We start from the raw sequence: 27,266 nt of genomic DNA on the forward strand, positions 1-27,266 counted from the left end.
AATAAACTAAAATCAAAGCTTTTTTACTTATTTTAGTTGTGTTTATTGAAAAGAAAAGAATGGAAAAAACATGCATCCTTACTCCATAAACCTTACTCTTACTTGTCTTGGAAAAGGGCCTCTTCTTGTTTGTTTTAATGGAAATGTTGTTCCTTTGGCTATAATCTTTCATTGTATGGCATTAGCAGTGATTGAAATTTCCAGAGCTGAAATTTCCAAAAGATTCTACTGAAGGTATATAAAGTTTAAAAACACAGTGGAGCACTTCCTGTATCGTACAAACACACACTCACACACCTTATCCCTGTCTTCCTGTCAAAAATAGTAACATAAACAAGGGAAATGTAATTTACTAACTGCATCAAGAAAAATAAAAAACAACTATTTTCTTTATTATTTGTCTCCAAAACCAAAATTTAAAAAAAAAAAAAAAAAAGGATAATGATTCGTTTTTTTACTTTTCAATTTGTTTTTAAATGAATAATGAAAAAAATGGTTTTCCTGACTTAAACGGCGATGCTGGACTGAACCAGGACTGAACCAGGACTAAACGAAGACTAAACCGAGACTAAACTGGTCTCAGTCCTGGTTTCGGTCCCGGTCTCAGTCCCGGTCTCAGTCCCGGTCTCAGTTCTGCTCTGGTCCCAATCTGGTCCCGGTCTCAGTCCTGGTCTTGTCCCCAGTCTCAGTCCTGGTCTCAGTTCTGGTTTGGTCCTGGTCTGGTCCCGATCTCAGTCCCTGTCTCAGTCCTGGTCCGGGTCCCAGTCTCAGTCCTGGTCTCAGTTCTGCTCTGGTCCCGGTCTGGTCCTGGTCTCAGTCCCCATCTCAGTCCTGGTCCTGTTCGTGGTCTCAATTGTGGTCTGAGTCCTGGTCTGGTCCTGATCTCAGTCCTGGTCTCAGTCCCGGTCTCAGTCCTGGTCTCAGTTCTGGTCTGGTCCCGGATAATGATTTGTTTTTTTACTTTTAAATTTTTTTTTTAAATGAATAATGAAAAAAATGGTTTTCCTGACTTAAACGGCGATGCTGGACTGAACCAGAACTAAACGAAGACTAAACCGAGACTAAACTGGTCTCAGTCCTGGTTTCGGTCCCGGTCTCAGTCCCGTCTCAGTCCCGTCTCAGTCCCGGTCTCAGTCCCGGTCTCAGTCCCGGTCTCAGTTCTGCTCTGGTCCCGATCTGGTCCTGGTCTCAGTCCTGGTCTTGTCCCCAGTCTCAGTCCTGGTCTCAGTTCTGGTTTGGTCCTGGTCTGGTCCCGATCTCAGTCCCTGTCTCAGTCCTGGTCCTGGTCCCAGTCTCAGTCCTGGTCTCAGTTCTGCTCTGGTCCCAGTCTGGTCCTGGTCTCAGTCCCCATCTCAGTCCTGGTCCTGTTCGTGGTCTCAGTCGTGGTCTGAGTCCTGGTCTGGTCCTGATCTCAGTCCTGGTCTCAGTCCCGGTCTCAGTCCCAGTCTCAGTTCTGGTCTGGTCCCGGTCTCAGTCCTGGTCTCAGTCCCGGTCTCAGTCCTGGTCCTGTCCGTGGTCTCAGTCCTGGTTTCAGTCCAGGTCTGGTCCCGGTCTCAGTCCCCGTCTCAGTCCTGGTCCTGTTCATGGTCTCAGTCCTGGTCTCAGTCCTGGTTAAACCTGGTTCAAACAAACTTGATAATGACTGGAACTTGGTGAGGTGTTTTTCTTTTGAACTCATTTTTCTCAGTTTCACACTCTGGAAAGTTCAAGTCTTTACCTGGAGACCAAACTAGACATATGTTTTTAAAGATATTTTTGAGCAGTAAAACACCTGTAACTGAATAAAAGTAAAGTAGAGCTGTTTAATGTCATACTGCAGAACATTCCAGGCAGAGCAGTGACAACAAAACCCAACCAAAAAGTTACACAATGCACCTTTAAGATATAATTTGGACATTTTAAAACGCAATATTCATCTAAAAAGAGTTAAAAGATAGTCTGCGTTAGAAAACTGTGGTGCCCAGTGGGAGCTGACGTCGCCGTAAACGTCATCGCAACAAAGAATCGTCGATGCCAGCTTATTTTGTTTAATTTGTACCGAAATGACTACGAAAACACTGACGAATTCTGCGTGTTTCATCGATCAAGAAAGTAAAAATGGACAACAGAGTAAGTACAGAGGAGCGTGCGTGTGAAAATGGTAATTAATCTGCAAAATGGGGTCTCGAAAATAAGCCATTACCCAAATATACACGAATCCGGTGAGTAAATAAAAAGAGTAAACAACTATAACATGGATAAAAGCTCTGAAAAGTCGATTTGGATTTCAATTACACTCCATTTAGAATCACCTTGCATCTTTGACACTAGTAATACCGAGATCACTATTACGTTTTAGCCCATTCACCTTGTGTGAAGAGATAATATTATAAATGCCCCAAAATATGATTGCTTTATTTGACATCAAGCAGTACAAGCACTTTCTCTCCCATACTGCAGCTGTCATATCTGCAATTCCAAGATTACGCTTTGGCATCTCTGACTGTGAAGTGAATTGGACGTAACAGCGGCCATTTTGTGCAGGTAAGTGGCTATTTAAAAATAAAGGGACAGTTGAATGACTCCAGAGAACGTGTGGTGCAAAAATAAAGATTTCTTCTTCAGAGCCTGATGGGAAAACAGGCTAAATATTTCACTGTATAAACACCACCCAAAGTCTGCCAAAACGATATCCAGATCTCTCGATACGATATTATCACGATATGAATCTCACGGTACGATATTTATTGTGATATTTTGGACACTTTTTAGCTTTTAAATGACCCTGACAAGATTTTGGTGTGAATTATTACCATCATAATCCCAAGAATTCCAGTAAAAAACATATTTCTTCATGTTGTCTGCGCTGAAATGAATCATGGGATATGTAGTTCCCGATGTTTTTAGCTATTATTAAAGGAACTTGTAATATTTTGATATACTGTGACAGCCCACGATATTATTATTAGACTTTTGACGATACGATATCACAATATTTTGGTTATTGTTACATCCCTACAAACCACACAACAAAACATGCACATGTTTAACACACAAATCCTGCATATTTAGCCTGAATTCTTCTCTCAGATGTCATGTGGTAATACAAACAAGCGCTCCACTATGTTTTTAAACTCCATACCCCTTCACTAGAATCATGTGGATTACTTCAACCCCACAATTTGCCAATCTCTTCTAAACGAAAAGTAAAAAGTAGCTGTTAAACTAGATTACATGACATCACAAGGTAGGACAGAGCATATTATGTTATTAGCTTATTTTTTCAGACCAAGAGTTTGTTTTCTGATGGTTTCGACTACTGACTAGCGACCTTTCTCAGAGTCGTCACGTGATGTTACTGTGACGTGTCCAGTCAGCTGATTTAAACAGGTTTTGGCGCTGTTTTCCTACCAGTGGAGGCAGGACGACAGCGCCATCTGCAGTCCGACTTCCTCAGGACAGTATCCCAGGTGTGTGGGAGTAAAAAAGCCCCCTCATCCCGGTTTATAGTCCCGTGAGCACGTTTCCGTATTTCGATTGCCTCTTTAATCCAGCGACGGTGTTTGTTTTCCTCTGTCCCAGTGATGTTTGCTCTGTCTCAGTCCATAATGTGCTTCTCTCTTTTAAAGCAGTCAGAGGCCAATTTGAGTTGTTCCTGTTCTGCTTTGTGTTTTGTTGCTTGTGTGTCTGCCTTCACGCTTTCTTTCTCGCGTTATGCCCTATGTTCAGTTCAATTCAATGTAACTTTTTTCCACAATTTTAAATTATAATTCCACAAGGCACAACTTTATACACACATATATATAAATATGTACACGCATTTGACATATATATTATGTATACCATATGTGTTTACTGTGATAAAAAGCAACTCCCAAAGAAGCTGGGGAAGATCATATATATGGGACCCATCACCACAGCATGATTAATTTAGTGGCTTGACACTAGTTTTGGTAGAATTACAACCACAGACAAGACAGTAAATTAATTTAAAAAATTATAATAATATAATACAAATTTTCCTTTTTCCATGTACTGAACACCCTCCCTGTTTCCCCAATGTATGTTTTATTGCAGGACGTGCAGCGTATTTCATATATGACATTATATTTATGCTTCGGTTCTATTTTATCTAGCACCAAAACCTGTATAAATCAGCTGAGCGGACACGTCACAGCAACATCACGTGACCGCTCTGACGAAGACCGCCAATGAGCAGCCCAAACTGTCAGGTATGAAAACAAACTCTTGGTCTGAAAAAAAGAATCTAATAACATAAGTTATCGTAACAGCAAATGAACCTCATTGGACTATGTGGGACAGAGCATTTTGAGCTTTGGAGATGTGGCCAGATGAATAATAAAGGGTTACTCAAACATGTGTGAATGAAACAAAACACAACTCTGGATGTGTTTTTGATAAGGTAACAGCATGATAACAAGGCTAAAGCTCACAAGAGACAATCCAGCATAATATAAGACCTTACATTTTACCTTTAGTTCAGAAGAAAAGGGCAATTCCAGGGTTGAAATTACCTTTTCAAAATCAGGTACAGCACCTTTAATGGTCCAATATTTAGAATTTGTAGTTAATCTTTTATTCCGACTTTGCAGTTCAAAGCTCAAACTCCAAACCAGGTCAAGCTCCGCCCCTCCCCCCTCGCCATTCCAGCTTCATAATTGGGGAAATATTCATGCAGGAATTGACATAAATTCCTAATTGGAATGTGATCGCACATTCTTTTAACATCTTGCTGTAAGTGTAGAAGGACTGAGTCGGATTTTAAAACGCAGGGTCAGAGTGAGGGGGTGGAGGAGAGCAGCCAGCCACGGAGAGAATCATTTTGTTGAGGAAAAAATTTAAGTAAAATGAACTCGGTCATGTATTTTTGATGAGGGGAATTTAACTTACACATTTCTAGACCCCTGTATGAAATATGTATTAGTCTATAGGCTCAGATTGAATTCTTGCCAATACTGCAGTGTAGGCTGTAATAGTATAAACCGTCGCCATTATATAGCAATCCAACATGAACCGAAATGTACTTTAGTAAGCGTATTTTTGTATTGCGTAGAAACCAGAGCATTGCTGGTTCAAATCCCACAAATAAATGGTCACGTTTTTATATAGAGCGTTTCCACCTTCAAGCCGCTCATCAAGGAACCACTCACCCATTCACACACACACTGATACACCAGTGTACGCAGACACTGGAGGTGGAGTAGGTTAATCTTGCTCAAGGACACAACAACAGCATTCATCTGTGGGAGCTGGAATCGCAGTCTCAACCTGTGGGTCACTGGATCTGACCGCTCAACCAGTGATGTTTATGTCAAGCAGGATTTGAAGTGCCAACATTCGGATCAGTGAACAAACACTGACAAACACAACTGAGCTACTCCATCCAACCATTCATTTTCTTCAACTTATCCGGGCCGAGTTGTGAAGGCAGCAGACTTCCTTCACCCCGGACACTTCCTCCAGCTCCTCCGTTGGGACCACAAGGTGTTCCCAGGCCAGCTGAGAGACACAGTCCCTCCAGCGTGTCCTGGGTCTTCCTCCTGTCCTCCTTCCAGTGGCACATGCCCGGAACATCTCCCAAGGGAGGTGCCCATGTAGCGTCTGGAACAGATGCCCGAGCCACTTCAGCTGGTTCCTCTCGACGTGGAGGAGCAGCGGTTTTACTCCGAGCTCCTCCTGTGTGACTGAGCTCCTCACCCTATCTCTAAGAGTGCGCCCAGCCACCCTGCAGAGGAAACTCATTTCGACTGCTTGTATCTGCGATCTCGTCCTTTCAGTCATTACCCAGAGCTCATGACCATAGGTGAAGGTAGGAGTGTACATTGACGGTAAATCGAGAGCTTTGCCTTTCAGATCAACTCTGTCTTCACCACAACATTCCGATACAGCGACCACATCACTGTCGAAGCTGCACCGATCCACCTGTCAATCTCACGCTCCATCCTCCCCTCACTCGTGAACAAGACCCTGAGATACTTACTCCACTTGAAGCAAGGTCTCTCCACCTGAGCTACTGTCGCCCAAAAATCACATCACTGTTGTTGTTTCATTGTGCAAGACACATCACTAACGTTGCCCACGCCAGTTAAAGCCATGTTATAATGTTGTTACCTCATCAAAAACAGACCTGGTGTTATGTCTTGAGATTACCAATTTCAGGATTGAAATTATCGAGATGATTCTAGTGAAAGCGTATGTTTAAAAACACAGTGGAGCACTTCCTGTATTATCACGACATCACAAGGTGCTTTCTGTTTTAAGACAAAGAACGATGCAGGTTTGTGTGTTACACATGTGTGAATGTTTGTGATGAGGAAACAACATTATAACAGATCAGAAAATAGAGTAATATGAGTCTTTTAACTTTGACAAACTTCAGTTATTGACAACAAAACTATGACTATGTTTTAATCTAAAAAAAAAAAAAAAAAAAAAAGCAGCAACAATATTCTAGTATTCTTTTATATGAGTTCTGACTTTGCATATTTTGTATCACTTGTGGACTGTTTTTGTTGAAGGAATGGGGACATCTAGTGGACAATTTGAAAACGTTTTTTTTTCATAGCACGTCTTTTTTTTCTTCTTTTTTTTAGAAACAGGATGATAGGTTAGACTACACTTGTCCTTAAGATGTAGTAACATGTAACATAACCTTGTCTAGATCATGTTGACTATTCAAATTACAAAAATGGAACAATATAGGGAGCCTATATTCCCAAAACTTAACAAAAGGTTTTTACTTAATACCCCTCAATACCCCAAATCAGCGCATTTACCCCAACAAGCTTGAATGAATTCCTAATGTGAAGACCCATTATTGAAATATTTTACTGAGATTCCCTTTGGACTATAAAGAATAATTTCTAACTCTACATTTTGCTAAACCTTGATGGGTGAAAATTCTACGAACAGCTGCTAAAGGTGGAGCTATTTCATCCTTAACACCACAGGGACACAGCTGGAGTCTTCATGCCTGTGGTGAATCCTCAAAAACATTTACGTGCACTTCATTTCCCCTCTCCATATGTCCCCCACTGGACACTGTACTTCACACGCACTGACAGATGCAGGACTTTGAATCCCTCTCCTTATACGTCTCTCAGCGTGATACCCAGAATGCACCACTCTGGAAAGAAGAGGAGAAACAATGTGGAAGATGACAAAGTGACGTTCTAAAAATGAACCAAAACTCTGGGGAAATTAACACAGAGATAACCCCATATGTGATTAAGAGTTAAACACAAAACTATTATGGAAGCTGTGAAAGATAAGTGCGTAATCGACCGAAGCCAAGGCTGTTAATGAAGATTCAAACCAAAATACTCAATGTGCCAATGTGGAAAATAGCTACTTTAGCTCACGTACTGTTAAAGTCTGACAGATGCTTTAACGGAGTAATTAAAGATCCTGAAAATGATTTTGAAACACTCGTGAGGTCAGAACATCTTGAACTGTTGCTTTTGGCATAGTCCCAGTTCTCTGCTGAGATTGGCCTTATTATTTAAAAGTACAAGTCTAATTCATGTACAATTTTGACTTTTATTTACAGGTGTTAAAGAATATTTACTCCTGGGACAATAAAACTGTTTCTGATATCACCTGAAATTCACAAGAGGGTCAAGATGAGGCTGCTGTATGAAGTAGAAGGTTGGCATCATTGTTTGAAAAGTGGAGCCCCACGCTTGTCATATCCTCTGTCAAAAATGAAATTACTTTTTTAAAAATGGGAAGTCATTTATTCATTATTTATTAATTTTTAGTAGCTACACGGTTAAGTTGGTTAAGGTTATTGAGATAAAGTTAAGGGTTGATAATAGACTACTTAAACTAAACTGGAAACTCCAATCATCATGGCTTTCCCTTATTGAATGTCATATCTATTATATACAATATTTTTTTCGATCAATACCAACAGTATCAGCTATAAAAAGCTAATTGAAGCAGTCTTGACAAGTAACAGCAACAGCCAGACTCTTCTTGAAATGCAGTAGTTGATGTATTATTTTAAGTAAAGTATTTTGTATTACTGTTGTTTTATTACAATATATATTTAATTAATAGCAAATGTAGGGTGACCAGATTTCCAAAATAAAAAAACTAGGACATCCCTGGTTTGGGTTGGCAATAATAAAATTGTGAAATGAGTGCGCAGTTAAATAAAATTGTACAGTATAGTCACATTTTCTTTGTGTTTTGGTCAATTTTAAGCAGCTTTTCTGTATTTTACCTCAACAAATGCCCATTTATGCCTCTTTTTTACTGTTGGCAGGTGTCAGATTGGTCAAAAATAGGGACACCTGGCACATTTCTTGTATAAAATTGGGACAAATTACTGGTTTTGGATAAATCTGCTGGGACAGGGGACAAAACTGGGACTGTCCCGGGTAAATAGGAACGTCTTGTCACCTTAAGCAAATATGTTACTTATAAAAAGCTAGTTGGGGCAATCTTGACACTTGTTGCATAGGCCTGGCTGATTAAGACTACAACGGGATAATTATTTAGCCTCTCATTCAGAATGTTACACCAACTTTTAGGATATCAAACAAATATTTTCTTCCTTTTTTTTTGGAGAGTGTTGAAATTCTAAAGTACTGGCTGTGCTGACCATTGCTGCTGACTCTGCTCCTCTGGGCCGCGTTCAATTCACAATACTCAAACCTTGCTACAACTAAACCTTAACTTTCAGCAGAGTATTTAAAAGTAGTCCGATAAAAACAGTAAAGATTGAAATGTATGTGTTTCTTATAGAACTGAAATGACTTTGAACTAAGTTAAGTATTCAAATTTAACAATTAATAATAATCGATAAGTGAAATAAGTAAGCTTTGAAGAGACAAGTCGCGAGAAACTGGACGCAGCCGCATTGACAGCCGCTTCCTGTTTATCTCCGGTGAGTGGGCGGGGCTAACTCTGACGCCGCTGACGTCCCGTGCTACACTTTTTATAATCTCATTTTTTTAGCACTTTAGAGGTGAACTTTCGCTTCGGAGTTTACATCACGGGACAGTCATGGACACTTTATGACTTTCGGAGGCTTTATTCTCTCCCTGACTGTTCGTAACTAGCGTAAGTAAACTTTTTTTCAGACGGCGGTTACAGCCCACGCCCGAGGAGACGTTTTTCAGTGGAATTTCTAACCCTGAGGCCACTAGCCTTTTGCGTAATACAGCAACAATTTTAATCAAAAGCTGAATATTTGAGCAACCTTTCGTAGATTAAGGTAGCTGCATCTCCTAAAGCTATTAAAAGCAATATAAAATGAATGCAGATCATAAATATCTTTGAAAAGCCAAATAATAGTGAAGAAGCTGCTACTACTAGCCTATATGTAAGTGTAATTTTTCGTGTTTTCTGTCACAGATCGCTGCATACAAGAAGAAAACATGGTGCAAGAATATCAGTCTCCCGTGAGGGTCTACAAGTACCCATTTGAGTTAATTATGGAGGTAAGTAAGCCTGAACAACACTACAATATTGTGTCTTAAGTGTTATTGCTTATGACTGAATGGTGCTCAGTTCATTGTAACTGTATTCACTTTTTAATTAAAAGCATTCAACCTAAAATAATAATATAAAAGCATGTAATAATACCTAGGGGTGTGCAAAAATATTGTTTTGTTTAATATGATGATACAGTATTGATATCGGGGACTGATGTGTCAATATATCATATTTTTGGTATATTTTACTAAATATTTTGTTACAGAGCTACAGTTTTGTTGCTTGTTTAGAAGAAGGAAACTCTTTTATGCAACACATTTGACATTTGCACAGTTTTGAGGATTAAAATGTTTGTGTTTCATATGAACTTTGAATAAGAAGTGGTTTAACAAAGACTTTTAGTATCACAGCCATAATTTTGCCACTGTTTTTTTTATTAAACCACATCGAATAGATTTGAAATATATTGTATTGAATCGAAAGCTCATTGTATCGAGATATGTATTGTATCTTGGCCTATGTTTCGAGGTATGTATTGTATTGGCAACTCCTTAATGATACCCAGCCCTAATAATAACTACTAATTTAACAATTGTGCATTACATATACAAGCCTATTACAATTTGAGTTTGGGTTAATATGTCAATGAATTACATTAATTACATTACTAATTGCAATTTTACTGACGGGCATTGCGATTTATGTTTTAATAACAGAATTATTTTGAAATGTCTGACAAACTAAAACAAGAATCATATTTCAGAACATGTTTGCACATCTAAACTACAGGGTTAGCAGTTTTTTATGCAGAATAAGGTATTTTGTTGTTTGTGGAGGAGATGATGTTACTTAAAAAATTGCAGCCTGCGATTTCGATTTGATGGAGATTAATTTTTTGGCCCAGGGCTAAAGCGTACAACAGGAAATTAACAAAAAATGGCTCCAGCAAAGCTTATCTAACCATTTCCTAAACATCTAAACTTAGACCTTTTATTTAATTTAATCATTAAGAATTTCATAAAGTCTGAGTCACCATTTTGTAACGCCTTGCTTCGCTTTTTCAAATATACCACAAATAACCCGATTACAAAATTGACCTCCGGAGGGTTTCTGGGCCGGGGTTGTCAAGTACAGCTGTTAAAGTGCTGCTGACATAACACAGTGATAAGCAGTGCTCCGCGAGCCAGGCAAAAGCTTGAACTTCTGGTACATTTTGTATTTAAACTCTACAATCACAACAAGTATTTTTTTTTACCTTTTTTGAGTGGCAGCACGTTTTATTTATTCATTGCTTTGGTTGAAAGGATGCTGTGTCTCACTATATGCTATATTGTTGTCAAAATACAAAAATGTCAAGCTTGATTTTGATACTAAGGAATAGACTTGATACTCAATACAGATTCTGATACTACAACACTCTTTCTTTAGAGAATAGAATTTGATTTTCAACATTAAATCGCAGTACTTTCTTATATATTAACTAGAGATGCACCGAAATGAAAATTTGTTGCCGAAACTGAAACTGAATAAAAATTAATCACTTGGCCGAATATCGTAACCGAAACCGAATATCAAATATGTCTGTTAAGTTTTTCACAATGTTTTTTTTAATATTGCCTAAATAGCGTAGAATGCATTTTTAGACATGTTTTTTTTTTAAGTACATGTTTATTTAATATTCTTTAAATATTCCAGTAGCCTTTCCAGTAAGTATACCAGTAAGTTTTTCATTTATATTAGGTTAAACCTTCAAAACAAAACAACAATTCCAAAAAAAAAGTTCATTAAAGTGGATAAACCCACAACAAATTAATTCTTGTCCTTTTGGCACAAGTCTGCTGAGCCACAGTAGATAAGCTAATAATGTAAACAGAAGGCTCAAGTAAAGGTCAATAAGTGTGTGCTTGTAACCTCAAACACTTTGGGTGCATTCACACTTGATCTTTAGAACTGTGCCCAAGCACGGATCGCCCCTAAAGTGCAGTGCGTTAGTCCAGTGTAAGTGCAGTTGATCCATGCCCAGGCACGGCACAGCTGGGACTTTGGCCCGTTTGGAGGAGGTGGGCCAAAGCACGGCCTGGAGCCCATGTACGTGCAAATGCACAACTTCACTTTAAGAGCCCTGTGTGTGCGTCTGTGTGTGCGTCTGTGTGTGCGTCTGTGTGTGCGTCTGTGTGTGCGTCTGTGTGTGTCTGTGTGCGTCTGTGTGTGTGCGTCTGTGTGTGCGTCTGTGTGTGCGTCTGTGTGTGCGTCTGTGTGTGCACTGTGTCACTCATACGAGAAATACAGTGAATAAACTCCACTCCAAAACATACAGCAAATTGATGCTCACATAAAATGAGGACTGTGACAGACAGAAGTTTCGCTTTCTCTCGTGTCCAGCTGTCATCACTGCTCCACGCTCTTTTTATATCCATAAAGTCACGGAGGAGCGCGTATTTTAAGAGAACACACATCTGTCTCATTATTTTTCAAAATATTGCATTTTTCACTGCCGCTTGGATTCATCATTAACTGATCACTAAAGTCGATAGCATAACTAGTCTATCTATACTTGTTCTGCTCAAAATCATTCTAAAGCTATTCAGGAAAGATTCATTTCTGTCCTGTGAATGTGACTTTTTTTAGTATTGATACTCATTCAAATGAGTATCTAGTTTTGATACTAGTTTTAGTATTGATTACTATCTGATTTTTGATCCTTTAGACCACCGTAATGTGCTAAAACACGATCAAATGACTCCAATTAGAAAAAACTGTGTAAATAGCGTGTCACTGTCTGGCATTAGGGATTTTCTGGTTAAGAAGTTTGCTCAGGGCATTCCAAAATTGGCAATTATTAGATTAAACAACTTTGTGAAGTCAAATTGGATTTTTTCTTTCAGAGCACACCCAGCGGGCCCTCGAGGCACAGTGGTTAAAAATCAGGGAATTACAGAGTCAGATGTGCCGCAAGAACAACACAATTTTCCATGTTTTGATTAAACTCATTCAAATCCCTCTCTCTTTAGTTACATATTAAACCACCTACTTGTGTCACCAGCACAGGCAAAAGTCAGTCTGTACATCGAAGCACTAAACATTTTATTTCCATACTGTTCCATAGTCCAGAGTGGTCATGTAATACACTTTAATCTGATTGGAGTTACGTGTTTTTTTATATAGATTACAGATTATTTAATAGGTTCTGTTCATAATAGCACAGAAGTTCACTGTAAAGAAATAATTATTTAAACTTAACAAAACTAAACAAAAAAATCCTTGTATGTTTAAAGCAGACCTATAATGCAAACTGGACTTTTCAGAGCTTTTCACCATGTTATATTGTGTTGTATTTGGAGTGATTTGTGCATGAGTAATCTTTAATCTCTTATTTTCAACACATAATTTTGTCGATCAGCTCCCGTTTTCACCGCCACCAGCATGCGCCCACTGCTCTATACTTATTTCGCTTTCAAATTGTACCTTTTATTTTATTTCTGGATTGTCATTTTGGTAGAAATCAAAATGTTATGTGATTGTGTTGACGTTTACGACGACGTCAGCTCCCATCGGGCACCACAGAAGTCTTGTTTTGTTTGTCTTGTGCTTTTGTCAATTTAAAGCTTAAGTGAGCAAATTAATTTTAGTTCATTTGCACTTAAAACGGCACTTAACTTTATGCCAGTTTTTGTTTCCTGAATTAATTACAGAGATATAAATAAGGACAGCATTTTGACTATGGCTTCAACTAATTATTATTTTAGTAGCTGATTAGTCAAGCAATTATTTCTATTGTAGATTCCACTTTATCTTTGCTAAAAATGTCTTTCGGCATGTATTTAAGAGGCTAAACGGTCCATAGTGATAACAAAGATGTTCAAAATACGATTATTTTAATAGTCAACTACTCGTGATTATTTCAGTGAACTGTTGCAGCAGTTCTTATGAGATTTAAGTCATGTTAAAATGTTGTTACCTCCTCAAAAACAGACCTGGAGTTGTGTTTTGTTTCATTCACACATGTTTGAGTAATCCTGCATTATTACTCTGTCTACATCTCCCAAGTTCAAAATGCCCTCTTCCACCTTGTGATGTCATTAAGTGGCATCCTTTAAAGTCCTTTACAGAATAATAAATAGATTAAAATCCCAATAAAAACAAATCAAAACTTTAATAATCATAAAATTAAAAAAAGAGAGAGACATTAATTACATAAATTTGAGAGAAGAGTGCGGAATGAAAACCTTTCAGTCATAAGCACAGCTAAACAGAACTTATCAACATTTTGAGTTTAGAACAAACACTCCACAAAAAAAAAAAAAAAAAAAAAAACTCACAAGGACGAGCTCACTGTTGGTGCCAGATAATCATTAAAACACACTGTAAGAGTAAAAAAATAAAAATAAATAAATAATAATAAATAATAATAATAATAAAAATAATAATAATAATAATAATAGTTAATTTTAATTCTATGACTTACATAACAAAAACACATGTTAATAAAATAGCCAAATAATAACAACAAGAGTTACCAAATAAAAAAAATTTAAACGTAAAACACACACAGCAAGTTTTTCAATTTACTATGGCTTTAAGTATCTGCTGATACCCGATATCATCCAATACAAATACAGAGACTAAAAACAGTATTTATTTCCTTTAAACAAAAATAAAATAAGACAGAACTGATCCAAATGTGTTTTATGTAGCTTCGTTGTTATGTGTCACTTAAGTATCCGCAGAACAGCTCTGTGGCCTCTTTCTCTCAGCAAATATGACCAGGAAATAGTCTTATCACATCAGTTCATATGTAAAACCAGGATATCGACTGAACCCATATTTGGAAGCCAATATCCAACACAGTAAAGTTTTCCATATAAGTGCCGATTAGGAAAGTAACGATATCCAAATCCCTCGATACAATATTTTTTGCATCCCTAGTGCCAATATCTGATACCAGTATTGGATAGGTGCGTCCCTAAAAAACACAGTGGAGCGCTTCCTGTGTTATTTTCAGTTTGAGAGAAGAACTCAGCCTAAATATGCAGGTTTTCTGTGTTAAACATGTGTGAATGAAACAAAACACAACTCCAGGTGGGTTTGTAATGAGGAAACAAAGATCAGAAAATAGCGTAATGTGGGCATTTTTAAAGACAAATTCTAATTTAAGCTTAATCTGTAAAGCATGAATTCTAACATAACACAGTCAAATCAAATGCTTTAAGCCCAGTGGATCGAAAAAAGGCAAAGAGAAAATCCAATCTGCAGTTTCCTGTTATGTTCTGGCCGCTGATGGTCCGCTGACAGCAATTAAAGCTGCTAATAGTCTCCAGGATATTAGCTCTGGCTGGATGTCTTAACTAGTCATGTCTTTATCAGCGCTACTATCATTGCAGTGAGTTCATGTATTTTTAGATGTTAGGATTTGGAAAGAATTTGTTCTCATGATACTTGAATGTCTTGATGATTCTAAGGAAGGAATATACTAAGGAATAGACTCGATACCGATTCTGATCATTGGAAAAAAACACATTTATTTACACAGTAGAATGTAATTTCTGACATTAAATCATAATACTTTCATTTATATGATTAACAGACAAGAATGTTGTTGTTATGTGTGGTTCTGTTTGTCACATATAACAAGAAACTGTCCTAAGTTATAGCCCCTCTAAGTAACATGTCAGTCCTTAGACATACTACTGTACATTAGGACTATAAGTTGCTCTGGAGTATAAGTCACACCAGCCAAAAAATGCATAATGAAGAAGAAAGAAACATCGCACATTTTGGGGAAATTTATTTTATAAAATCAGAGACCAGGAGCCAATATTTTGTCTTGAAAGGCAAGTTTTAGTAATAACAATAGAGTAGAGAACAACAAACTGTTAACGTCACATATTAAGAGTTATTGAGATAACTGTAGCACAAACAACATAACAAGTTTACCAAACTCTTCATCTCACTCCAAACCACTAAATCCATTGAATTCGTCATCCTCTGTGTCACTTCTGAGCAACTCTGTGACTGCGAGGTAAACAGAGCACCACTTCCTCTTCTGCGTAGCTGTCGTCAGACTCAGCATCAGTTCCAGTTAGAATTATTCCGGTCTTTCTGAATCCCGACAGGATGTTTCAGTTGTCACTAAAGTCCAGGCTTTGTCGATCCATTCAATGACTTCCAGGAAAGTTGCATGGTACGTCCTCCCGGATACCGTGAAGCTGTGTTTTCCATCCCCGCCTTTCGCCAGTCCCTATTATAATATTTCACTACTTACAGCAGGACAGCTGCTCTTTCTGCAGGAGACGTGCAGTAGAGCCAAGTGACAGTGGTACAGGAGTAATAGGAGGAGCAGATACTGACACTCGCCTAGAGCGCCCTCTTGAGGCTGTCAGTGTGAAAATTTTAATATATAAGTTGCACCGTAGTATAAGTAGCAGGAACCACCCGAACCATGAAAAAAGTGCAACTTATAGTCTGAATAATACGGTAATATAAAAGCATCCATTTGGTTATAAGTGCTTTTAATGCTCAGAAAGCTATTAAAAAAAAAAAAAAAAAACATGCATTTTTACTGTGAGTGGGCATGCCTCTCCACAGACCTGCCTTGTAACTTCACCTGGTAGTGGGCATGTCACCATCTTGCATTTGATCAAACAGTGAACATTCATATTTAGCCTACTTAGTGAGACTTAATTTTGCTACATCACAATAGTAACAACTATGGTTGATTTCAGATTTTATTTCCATCCTCAAGACTCGATACTCGATACCAGTTTGATCCTGCAGTGATAAAAAAGACAGTTTAGACAATAGAATGTAAGTTTCTTTAATATTATCTTGTGGTCTTATACTAGTTTTAATAGATTCAAACATTCTAAAAATATGCCTGGAAGAATAATTACATTTTGTATTGATTAGTTAGGGCTGCACAGTGCACTATATACATTACAATCAAATCAAAATTGCAATTTGAGTAGACATAATTATCACTAGCGAGTATCATAAAGGCTGAACTTATTTAGAAAGCACCATGTCCTCTGTAAACAAAGTGTTCTGTTTTTATAGACAAATCTTGTTGTAGCTGTAGTTTAGACCTCTGCAAACATGTTCTGAAATGCATGGGTTCTTGTACAGGGTCAAAATAAAACAGACAACGCACATCAAAGTTCTTGTAGAAGTGCAAATGCAACGAACAGCAATTTAAGAGTGAAAAAAATGCATAGCACACTCAGATGGCCGACGTTCAAAATAGTCCAGGTGCTCATACCAATGAACCCCCACCACCATTCGTTTGTTGAAAATCAAATATTAACCGATACTTAAACTAGTATTGAAACTAAATACTCAACAAATGATTGACTAAGGGAGTGTGATGACCCTCATAGCATTTGGTTGCAACCAAATGAAGGTCGCCGATTAGCCGCTATAACTGATAGCGGCTGCAAACAGGGACCATATTTGGAAATCTCAGCCAAATCAGCCAAATGAGGAGTGAGGCTGTTGAAGGTACATGCCCCCTCCCACTCGCACCTCCAGGGAAAGTAGTTAGTTATTAATGTTCATATCTTAATTTAGAGACAGAATAGTGAAATAAACCCCAGCATGATGTAGAGCAGGTTAATACAAACATTTTAAGACCAAAAATGATGAGGCTCACAGCGAGGGGGTGATGTTGTTTTTAATAAAAGTCTATTCCAACCAGTGCTCGAAAAAAACACTCTGCACCCTTGATCTCTTCCTAATTGGAACATGACTAGCATATTAGCTTTGTCCAGTTTAATACAGTTTGTGATACTCATTTAACAAGTACTGATACTGAAAAGAATCACATAATTGGATAAAATTAGACCTTTCCTGAACTGTTTTATCTTGAGTTTCATCCTTGTAAGACTAGGGGTGTTCAAAAATATCTAAATATCAATATATTGTATTGTTTAATGTGATGATACAGTATCAATATTGTGGGCTGCTGTATTAATATATCTCCAAGGTATTTTTTGGTATATTTTGCAAAATTATTTTGTTAGAGCGCTACAGTTTTATCGCTTGTTTAGTGGAAGGAAACTTGTATGACATTTCACTGACTGTTTCACGGCGTGTTTCTCATTAATTTTACACAAGAAGTGGTTTAACAAAGACTTTCAGTATCACAGCCATGATTTAGCCATTATTATTTAATGAACCGTATTGAATTGATTTGAAATATATCGTACCAAACTGCAAGTGCACTGTATCAAGATATGTATCATATCGTGGCCTATGTATCGAGGTATGTATCGTACAGCTCTATGTAAGACCACATGGTGTAATGAACAATTTCTTACGTATCCAAATGTTTCCTTTTTGGTTCTTCCTGTGGATCAATCCTGCCCATCGCCTTCACCTTTCACTATTTTCGAATTCCGTTGTGAAGAGAAACAGGTTGAACAGAGGTTTGGAGTCACAAAAATCTGATTCCCTTTTGCATTTATGGAGTTCACAAACTTCTGAAGCCCCAGCCGTTTTCCGCTGTTAGGACATCCAACAACCGCACAATTACGATGTCCGAATCCCATAACTAAAATATGACAATATCAGAACCAGAAACAAAAGCGATATGGTTCAAAAGACTTGAAAAGACTGGCTTTGTCAATAGATGCATCAGACTGGGAAATCAAACATGGTGGTTTGATCCTCACCTTTTCAGAAAATCCTTCCCAGTGTGCATTGCGCGATGATCGTAAGTCTGAAATTCATGATGCATGTATAGCTAAAAAAACAGAGGGAACTACATAGACCATGATCCTTTGCTCCATTTCAGTGCAGACTACATGAAGAAACTAGAAAAGCACTCAGAGAGCGCAGACCTCCGCCAAGGACTACCCCCATTTTTTATATAAATTGCGATAAAATCAGTCTTCTGGATCAGATCCGGATCAGCCTTTGGAATATGAAAGAGGATCCCATTGTCCATCCCTGAGTCAAATTTCATGGGGTTTGGTCAATAATTAACCGAGATATTGAGAAACAAAATTTTTGGCCCCATTTACCACAATGTTAACTAAAATTTCAAAGTGATCCAGAATCCAGGATTTCTTCCGGATCACCCCCAAAATGAAGTCAGTTCTTCCTTTTCACATTTCCAACAAATCCTGAAAATGTCATCAAAATCGGTCCATAACTTTTTGAGTTATGTTGCTAAACAGACAAACAAACAAACAAAAACAACAAACAAACAAACAAACAAACAGACAAACGCCGGCAAAAACATAACCTCCTTGGCGGAGGTAATAACAGCTCTGAGTCACTTCTAGTTCTTTGGATTAAGTCTTGTCAAGGCATTTTACGAGAATAAAGTAACATATTCAGTTTTGTTAACCTCCACAAAACATCACAATAAATATACCGTGAGATATTTATCGTGAAAACATCGTACCGAGAGATTTGGATATTGTTACATCCCTAATCGCGAACTTTCCCACTTTATCGCAATAAATATCGTACCGCGAGGTTCATACCGTGACGATATCGTACCGTGACACTTGGATATCATTACACCCCTAATAAACGCTATTATTTTGTGTTGAAAATTACAATATTATCTAAAAAAGAGCTTTTAAAATGATCACTTAGGTGTCAAAATCGGTGTTGAGTATCAAGTGTATTCTTAAATATTGTTAGGTTTGAAAGTGTGAAATGTTAGTATTAGTTTATCGGTTCATATTTCAGTCTTCGCTTAATGAGTTGTTTACATTGTGGACTGTGAGCAGAATCCCTAGTATCTGTTGCCAATATTACCACATACTGTATGTCGTATATAAAGCGTATACTCGTAATAGACGGGGGCTTCTTGTACGTGCCAAGACAGTGAAAAGACTATTAGAGGCGTTTTGACAGTCCCTCTCAAACACTGGTAGAATGAGTCCACTCCTGCCGTCAGTGCATTTCATGTGGAGCTTTATTCTCTCTGTTTGTTGATCGTCTAAGAGGGAGGTTTGAAGGCTGCTCGTCTAGGCTCGTCTCCGGCCATCTGCTCGGCTGCGTTTGAACTGCTCCCACGCCGAAAGAGGGAATATGAAAGAGAGAGGGAGAGATGGAGAGAGGGACGGAGGGTAAGAGAGAAAGAGAGAGACATATAGGGAGAAACATGGACAGATATGAAGAGAAAAAAAGAGTGGCTAGGAGAGGGACAGAGAGAGAATGTGAGACATGGAGAGATAGATGGAGAGAGGGAGGATAAGAGAGAAAGAGAGAGAGGCTAGGAGAGAGAGACAGAAAGAGAGTATAAGATAGAGAGAGAAAGTGAAACAGAGAGACTAACAAAAAGGGAAAGAGAGAGTGAGAGAGACACAGAGAAAGCAAAAGAGAACATTTGAGAGAAAAGAGAGGCCAGAGAAAGAGAGGCCAGAGAAAGACAGAGAATTGCTCCTACACCGAAAGAGGGAATATGAGAGAGAGAGCGAGTGAGATGAGAGAGTGATGGAGGATAAGAGAGAGAGAGAGAGAGAAAGAGAGAGAGACATATAAGGAGAAACATGGACAGACATGGAGAGAAAGAGAGAGAGAGTTGCTAGGAGAGGGACAGAGAGAGAATGTGAGACATGGAGAGAGAGATGGAGAGAGGAAGAGACAGAGAGGATAAGAGAGAAACAGAGAGAAAGACATATATGAGAGAAAGAGGCTAGGAGAGAGAGACAGAAAGAGAATATAGGATTGAGAGAGAAAGTGAGGCATAGAAGGACTAACAAAGAGGGAAAAAGAGAGTGAGAAAGAGACTGAGAAAGAGAGACGAAGAGTGGTTGAGAGAGAGATAGAGGGTGACAGTCTAGGATAGAGAGAGACCGTGAGACATAGAGAGAGTAACAAAGAAGGAACAGAGAGAGTGAAAGAAAGAGACAAAGAGAAAGAGAGAGTATCTGAGAGAAAGAGAGAGGCGAGAGAAAGAGACTGAGAGAAAGAGACGGAGAACTGCTGCCTCGCCGAAAGAGGGAATATGAGAGAGAGAGAGAGAGAGGGAGAGAGGGATGGAGACATACAGGGAGAAACATGGACAGACATGGAGATAAAGAGAGAGAGTATAGGACAGAGAGAGAATGTGAGACATGGAGAGAGAGATGGAGAGAGGGAGAGGGAGGGAGGATAAGAGAGAAACAGAGAGAAAGACATATGGAGAGAAATAGAGAGCCAAAGAAAGAGAATGTAGGATAGAGAGAGAGTGAGACATAGAGAGACTAACAAAGAGGGAAAAAGAGAGTGAGAAAGAGACTGAGAGAAAGAGACTGAGAGAAAGAGAGACGAAGCGTGACTGAGAGAGAGAGAGAGATAAAGGCTGAGAGTATAGGATAGAGAGAGAAACTGAGAAATAGAGAGACTAACAAAGAGGGAAAGAGACTGTGAGAAAGAGAGATGAAGAGTAGCTGAGAGAGAGAGCTAGAGAGTGAGATTATAGGGTAAAGAGAGAAAGTGAGACATAGAGAGACTAAGAGAGTGAGAAAGAGACTGAGAGAAAGAGAGAGGCGAGAGAAATAGACTGATAGAAAGAGACGGAGAGTGGCTGAGAGACAAAAATAAAGAGAGAGAGAGAGGGAAACAGAGACAGGAAGAGAGACAGAGACAAATAAGGGAGAGGGAGACAGAAAGAAAGAAACGCAGAGAGAGTGAGAAACAGAGAGGGGGACAGAGAGACACAAAAAAAGACAGACAGACAGAGAGAATGACAAAAAGAGAGAGAGAAAGAGAGAGACAAATAGAAGAAGACAGAGAGAGACAGTTCAAAGTCCAGGTGTCCCGGTGTGTCCTGTCTGCAGCCTGATCACTGGTGACAGGTGCAATTAAAAGTTGTCAGTGAAGCAAAAAACTGTTTATAAAAGCACTTACATAATCCCACATATAAAACAGATTCTTATTCTTATGCAATTTGTGTTTAAGGAAAGACACAGCATGCAAGTAAAGTTTAAGTATTTTTTTTTTTCTATCATCTCTAATTCTCAAATGTCTCTCTTTGCAAATAGTTTTTGCTCCCAAATCTCATCATCTATTTGTGTTCAGGAATTAGTTTTGACATAATCATTTTTGGGCTAAGCAAACATTTCAAAAACATGTCTGCCAGTGATACCACGACTAAACCATGTTAACATAAAGCTTTTAAATGCATCACATATCTATAGAGACTACTACTACTAGTACTACTACTACTACAATTATTTACTACTACTACTATTATAATTATTACAGAGATTTCAATGTGATAACTTTATTTGTGTTCTGTTTTATTACTGTATTGTTACTATAATGTTTGTGTTATTGTATTGTCTACTGCTACTACTACTACAACTACAACTACTATTAATACTACTACTACTACTACTACTACTACTACTACTACTACTACTACTACTACTACAATTACTACTACTACTACAACAGCTACAACTACAACAACAACAACCACAATTGCAACTACAATTATTACTACTACAACAACTGCTACTACTACAACAAGTACAACAACAACTACTACTACTACTACTACTACTACTACAACTAGTACTACTACTACTACAACAACTACAATTACTACTCCTACTACTACAACTACAATTACTACTACTACAACAACTACAACTACAACTATAGTTACTACTACAACTACAGCTACAGTTACCACTACTACAACAACAACTACAATTACAACAACTACAACAGCTACTACTACTGCTACTATCATTACTACAGAGATTTCCATGTGATATCTTTATTTGTGTTCTGTTTTATTACTATATTGTTATTATAATGTTTGTGTTATTGTCTTGTCTACAGTTACTACTAGGGGAGTGCAAAAAAATTAAAATATTGATATATATCGTATCGTTTAATGTGATGATTCAGTATTGATATTGTGGACTGCTGTATTGATATCACCAAAAGTATTTTTTGGTATATTTGACAAAATTATTTTGTTATACGTGTTTGACATTTTCACTGTTTTTATAAGTAAAATTTTTAAAGTTTAACAAAGACTTTTAGTGTCACTGCCAAGATTTAACATTTATTTTTGATTGAACTATATCAAATCGATATGAAATATATCGAACCGAAAGTGCACTGTATCCAGATATGTATTGTATCGTGGCCTATGTGTCAAGATATGCATTGTATCTGCAACTTCTTAATGATACCCAGCCCTAATTACTACTACAATCACTACTACTACTACTACTACTACTACTACTACTACTACTACTACTACTACTATAATAATAAACAGAAATTTTCATGTGATCTCTTTATTTGTGTTGTGTTGTATCACTCTAATGTTTGTGTTATTGTCTTGTACAGGCGTATGTGCGCAGGTTCCCAAAGTGTCCTCTGATCCCGGTGCTGGTGGACTGTCAGGTCCTGAGTGAGACTCACAGTGAGGACGGCTCTGTGGTCGTGACCGAGAGACGCTGCACTATTGATATCGAGATCCCCAGACTCCTCAAAAGGGTAAACAAAACCGGCCGAGCAAAATAAAGGGCTGGATTGGAGGGAAAGAAGTACAAGTAGTAAAATACTGTAGTAGTAATGTAGAATTTGTAGGTATCTACTTTATTTATGTCAATTTTACTCTGGATACTTTTTACTTTGAATTCACTAAAATTTAAAACTAAGTAGCTACTACTTTCTCCACAACATTTTTGAGCTGGACTGAAAAGTAAAACGTAATTTTCATATGATTTGAGGGGTAATTTTTGCCTTAAATACTTTTACTGGAGTAGCTGTTTTGCCTCTGCATCTGTACTTTTACTGAAGTAATAAAATTGAGAACTTCATCCATCACTGCTTAATAGCAATGTGTTGTGTTAAAGCCACAGTATGTAACTTTTTAACCAAAAATATACTTGTTCCTTTGGGTATAATCAGTGATGGAAGAAGTACTCAAGTTTGTTACTTAAGTGAAAGTACAGATATTGGAGGAAAAAATACTCACTTGAAAAATTTGCGTAAGTAAAAGTATTAAAGTTAAAGTTTTTAGCACAGATTTTAAGATAAAGCTTCAAATGTAGTGATTTTGGTAAAGATTTGTGCTGAATTTTGTTCAACAGAAACAACTGAATCGATCGTTTTTTTTCCTTTCTGTTTTTATTTGTATGTTCTTGTTTGCTCAAGCTGTGAGCATGTTAAAAATAAACCCCCAGGATTTTCAGCAGATCTCAAACTATAGTAAATCAATACTTTTACTTTTTCAGTCCTGTGAAAAAAATACAGTGGAGTAGAAAGCAAAGATACTTGATCTGAAATGTATCAAATATGAAAAGTATGCACTTTAAAATCTACTTAAGTAAAGAACATATACCTAAATACTTATACTTAAGTAGAGTATTGTAGTACTTTTACTTCGTTAAGATCCACGGTATGGTATAAAACGCATCTATCTCCATGAAGAATGTGCTGAAGCAGGAGTGTCAAACTTAACAGAGGGCCAAAATTAAAAACTGGGACGAAGTCATGGGCCAAACTAAATATTTACTGAAATAATTTCAACAACACCTGCATGTTTTCTCTTCTTTCGAGATATGTTAAACCTTTTCTTATTATATAAATGTTTAATAATAGTTTTGCTTAAACATTGAATCCAGAAAAAGCAAAATATAAAATAAAAATAAAGTCTCTATAGCCTTACTGTAGCCAGCTCTAATACATATTTGATATTTTCTCGCGGGCCAAATATAATTATATTGCGGGCCAAATTTGGACCCCGGACCTGAGTCTGACATGTCTGTGCTGAAGTGTGCTTTTAATTTGTATTTCCATGGAATAATACAGATGATGTTTCACCTCCAGAAAGTTACATACTGTACCTTTAATGAAGCTTAATATAAACCACCTTATTTATGTAAAAATATATATACATCAAAAATAATTAATAAATATGTATACATAAATACAATTAAATCACAAATCATAATTAATCAAATGAAAAAAAAAAGAATAAATTTTTGTTCATATCATATTCAATCCAACTCCAATTTTCTATACTATATATATTTATAGTATTATACCATTATTTGGGATCCAGAATACACTTCTTCAATACTTTACGAAGATGTGAGTCTGTATTTTTTATACATGTCCCCCTGTATAAAAAATACAGAGAGATATCATTCTAATTCACTCTAGTCAGACTGACCAAATTAATTATTACTGAACCAGACCTAGGATCAGGCTCAAACTGAAATTATTTTCTTTTTCAAATTTGTTCAGTTTCTTGCGATGTGTCTACTTCTCTTAGTGGATCACAGGCTAATAAATTTGTAACATTTTGTGCAGCCCCAAGAAATACGAGTCTGTGGAAAATCCTTGTGAAAGTTTTCATGTTTGTTTTTTTACCGTTTCAGATTGCTGGTCTGGACTACTTGTACTTCATTCAGAAAAACACACTGAACCGCAGGGAGAGGACTTTGGACATCAGGATCCACAACGAGACCTTCTCCAGCAGAGTCCTGGTCCGGGAGCACTGCAGGTACTCGGTGAGTTATGCAACGTGTCCTCTGCTCGGTTTATGGTTTTTACATAACTCTTTTACATACAGGCCCTTTCCATAACACCGTGGAAGACAGTTTGTAAGTCCATACAAAGTACCAGGTCATGAAATACTGTACAGTGGTCCCTCGTTTATCGTGGGAGTTATGTTCTAAAAATAGTAGAAGTAGTCAACTTTATATTTTACAATTATTACATATGTTTTAAGGCTGTGAAACCCCTCACCACACACTTTATACACTTTTCTCAGACAGGACAGTTACAACTCTTTACTCTTTACTCTTTTTGCATCCTTCTTAATACTTATTGCTGCTGTCATCTTTATGTTATTTTCCTCCTTCTTTATGTAACGAACCAAAGATTAATTTATTCCGTTATGGAGCCCTACAGCGCACAGTCCTGCACGGGTCCATTTTTAAATCATACACAAATTAAGAGCACTCTAACTCAAGCATCCATCAGAATATGAATTGAAAAGTTACGACTTCAAGAATTACAATCATAAAATGAAATGAAACTGTTACTCTTTCTTCAGTACGAATACAAATTCACAGACGCGACTCGACTGTCTTCACTTCACAGGTTTTATTTAATGAGCAGAAGAAACACGCCACGGACTGAACCAGGACTAACTCAGGACTAATCAGGACTGATTCCAGGATTAAACCAGGACTGAACTCAGGACTAAAACTGGACTAAACCAGAACAAAACCAGGACTAAACCAGAACTGAACTCAGGACTCACTGTCGGATCGGCACACAGAACACCCCACGGAGGTAGAGTAAGCACAGCCGTCACCCGATTGCAGACTCGGGGTTCTCTCTCTTAAGTCCAAGATTAGTCCTGGTGTAGCCCTGGTTTAGTCCTGATTACCTGGTCCCCGAAGTGTTGACCGGGTTTTGTATTCACCCAGTGTGTCTGTGTGTGTGTCTGTCCACCCGCGATAATTCCGCCATGTATGAACTGATTGTCACCAAATTTGATACGTGGGTCAAGCCCCCGTGCCTGATGCCCCCCAAAAAGTTTGGTGACGATCCGAGGTCATTTGAGTTCACACGGGTCAATTCAAAGGTCACGCCGTTATAAAGGATAGGCAATTTCGGCAATTTCTGAACCATCTGCGGGCTAAAATATTCACCCAATCATTACACAAGTTGGCACACACATAACCGGGGTGTGGGCTGGGCTCCTCATAAGCTGCTTCTGTAGTGATGAACTGCCCCCACCGATGCCTCATGGGGGACCAGGTTGCTGTCTTTGATTGCGCTTGTTTAGTCCTGACCTGCCCTTGTGTAATCACTACCTGCCTGCATACTCGCCCGTAAAATTCCACAACGTTAAAACCCGCCCGTTTCAGCAACTATTTGCCTGACCCAGTGCAGGACTCTGGTCTACAAAAAAAATGTTTTAAAAATCCGTGAAACAGCGAGGCCGCAAAAGGAGAACCGCGTTATAGTGAGGGACGACTGTATACACTAGCTGTCAAAAGTTTGGACACACTTTTCCACTTTTGTTTCCTTTGTATTTCCGTAGTTGGTGAAATATTGGATACTGGATCGGATATCTGCTTCAAGTACTGCTCCAGCCGTCAGTAGTCAGCCCAGAAAGTCTCATGATGTTTGAACTTTAATTTAGTTTAGTTAGTTAGTTGTTCTGTAGCTACTTGAGGATAAATAACATCTAGACACATTTGGATCACTTTTATTTTTGTTTGAAGAAAATAAATGGTGTTTTCAGTCTCTGCATTGGTATCAGTTAATATCAACATAGTCCAAATCAGTACTGCAACTGAAAAAGCTAGATATGTGCAGCCATAGAAAAAATAAACTCAAAGTCACGCAACTTGTTTGAGATAAAAAAAAAAGCCCTTGCCCTTTGCTTTGAACCCCGGTATTCAGTCTTGGCATTTCTTGACCCTGACCCGGCACAACTGTGAAGTGAAAACCATTTTAGGAGACTTTGTCAAGAAGCTGACTGAGAGAAGGCCAAGGGATTTGCAGCGCTGTCAACGAAGCAAAGGGTGAAAACTCTGAGGATATGAATATAAAAAAATGTAGTTGAGTTATTTCATTTTTATTTTCTTTACTACATAACTCCATATTCTTGCTTCATTAGTAGTATGTATATAAAATGTTGAAAGTAGTAAACATAAAGAAAAACAAAATGAGGAAGTGACTAGTAGTTAGGAGTGTGCAAAAATATTGAAATTTCGATATATCGTATCGTTTAATGTGATGATACAGTCTTAATATCATGGGCTGAGGTACCGATATATCGCCAAGAGTGTGTTTGGTATATTTTACTAAAGTATTTTGTTTCATTGCTGCAG

The 27,266-nt window shown here is 37.9% G+C and overlaps 1 protein-coding gene across 2 annotated transcripts in view; it reads left to right on the top strand.

The window, feature by feature from the left end:
- The first annotated feature begins 8,902 nt into the window (after positions 1 to 8,902).
- Positions 8,903 to 27,266, top strand: part of LOC110160571 (SEC14-like protein 1) — a 45,844-nt gene continuing 27,480 nt past the window's right edge. The window contains exons 1-4 of one of the 2 annotated variants that reach the window (XM_055152531.1): positions 8,903 to 9,069; positions 9,364 to 9,449; positions 22,750 to 22,899; positions 24,792 to 24,923. In XM_055152531.1, coding sequence (XP_055008506.1) covers positions 9,387 to 9,449; positions 22,750 to 22,899; positions 24,792 to 24,923 — 345 coding nt within the window. In that variant the 5' untranslated portion in view covers positions 8,903 to 9,069; positions 9,364 to 9,386. The other variant, XM_055152532.1, reaches the window with a different exon arrangement.

The sequence above is a fragment of the Boleophthalmus pectinirostris genome, unplaced genomic scaffold (assembly GCF_026225935.1).
Source record: "Boleophthalmus pectinirostris isolate CB_2022bp ecotype Guang Dong unplaced genomic scaffold, ASM2622593v1 HiC_scaffold_17, whole genome shotgun sequence".
Lineage (NCBI taxonomy): Eukaryota > Metazoa > Chordata > Actinopteri > Gobiiformes > Gobiidae > Boleophthalmus > Boleophthalmus pectinirostris.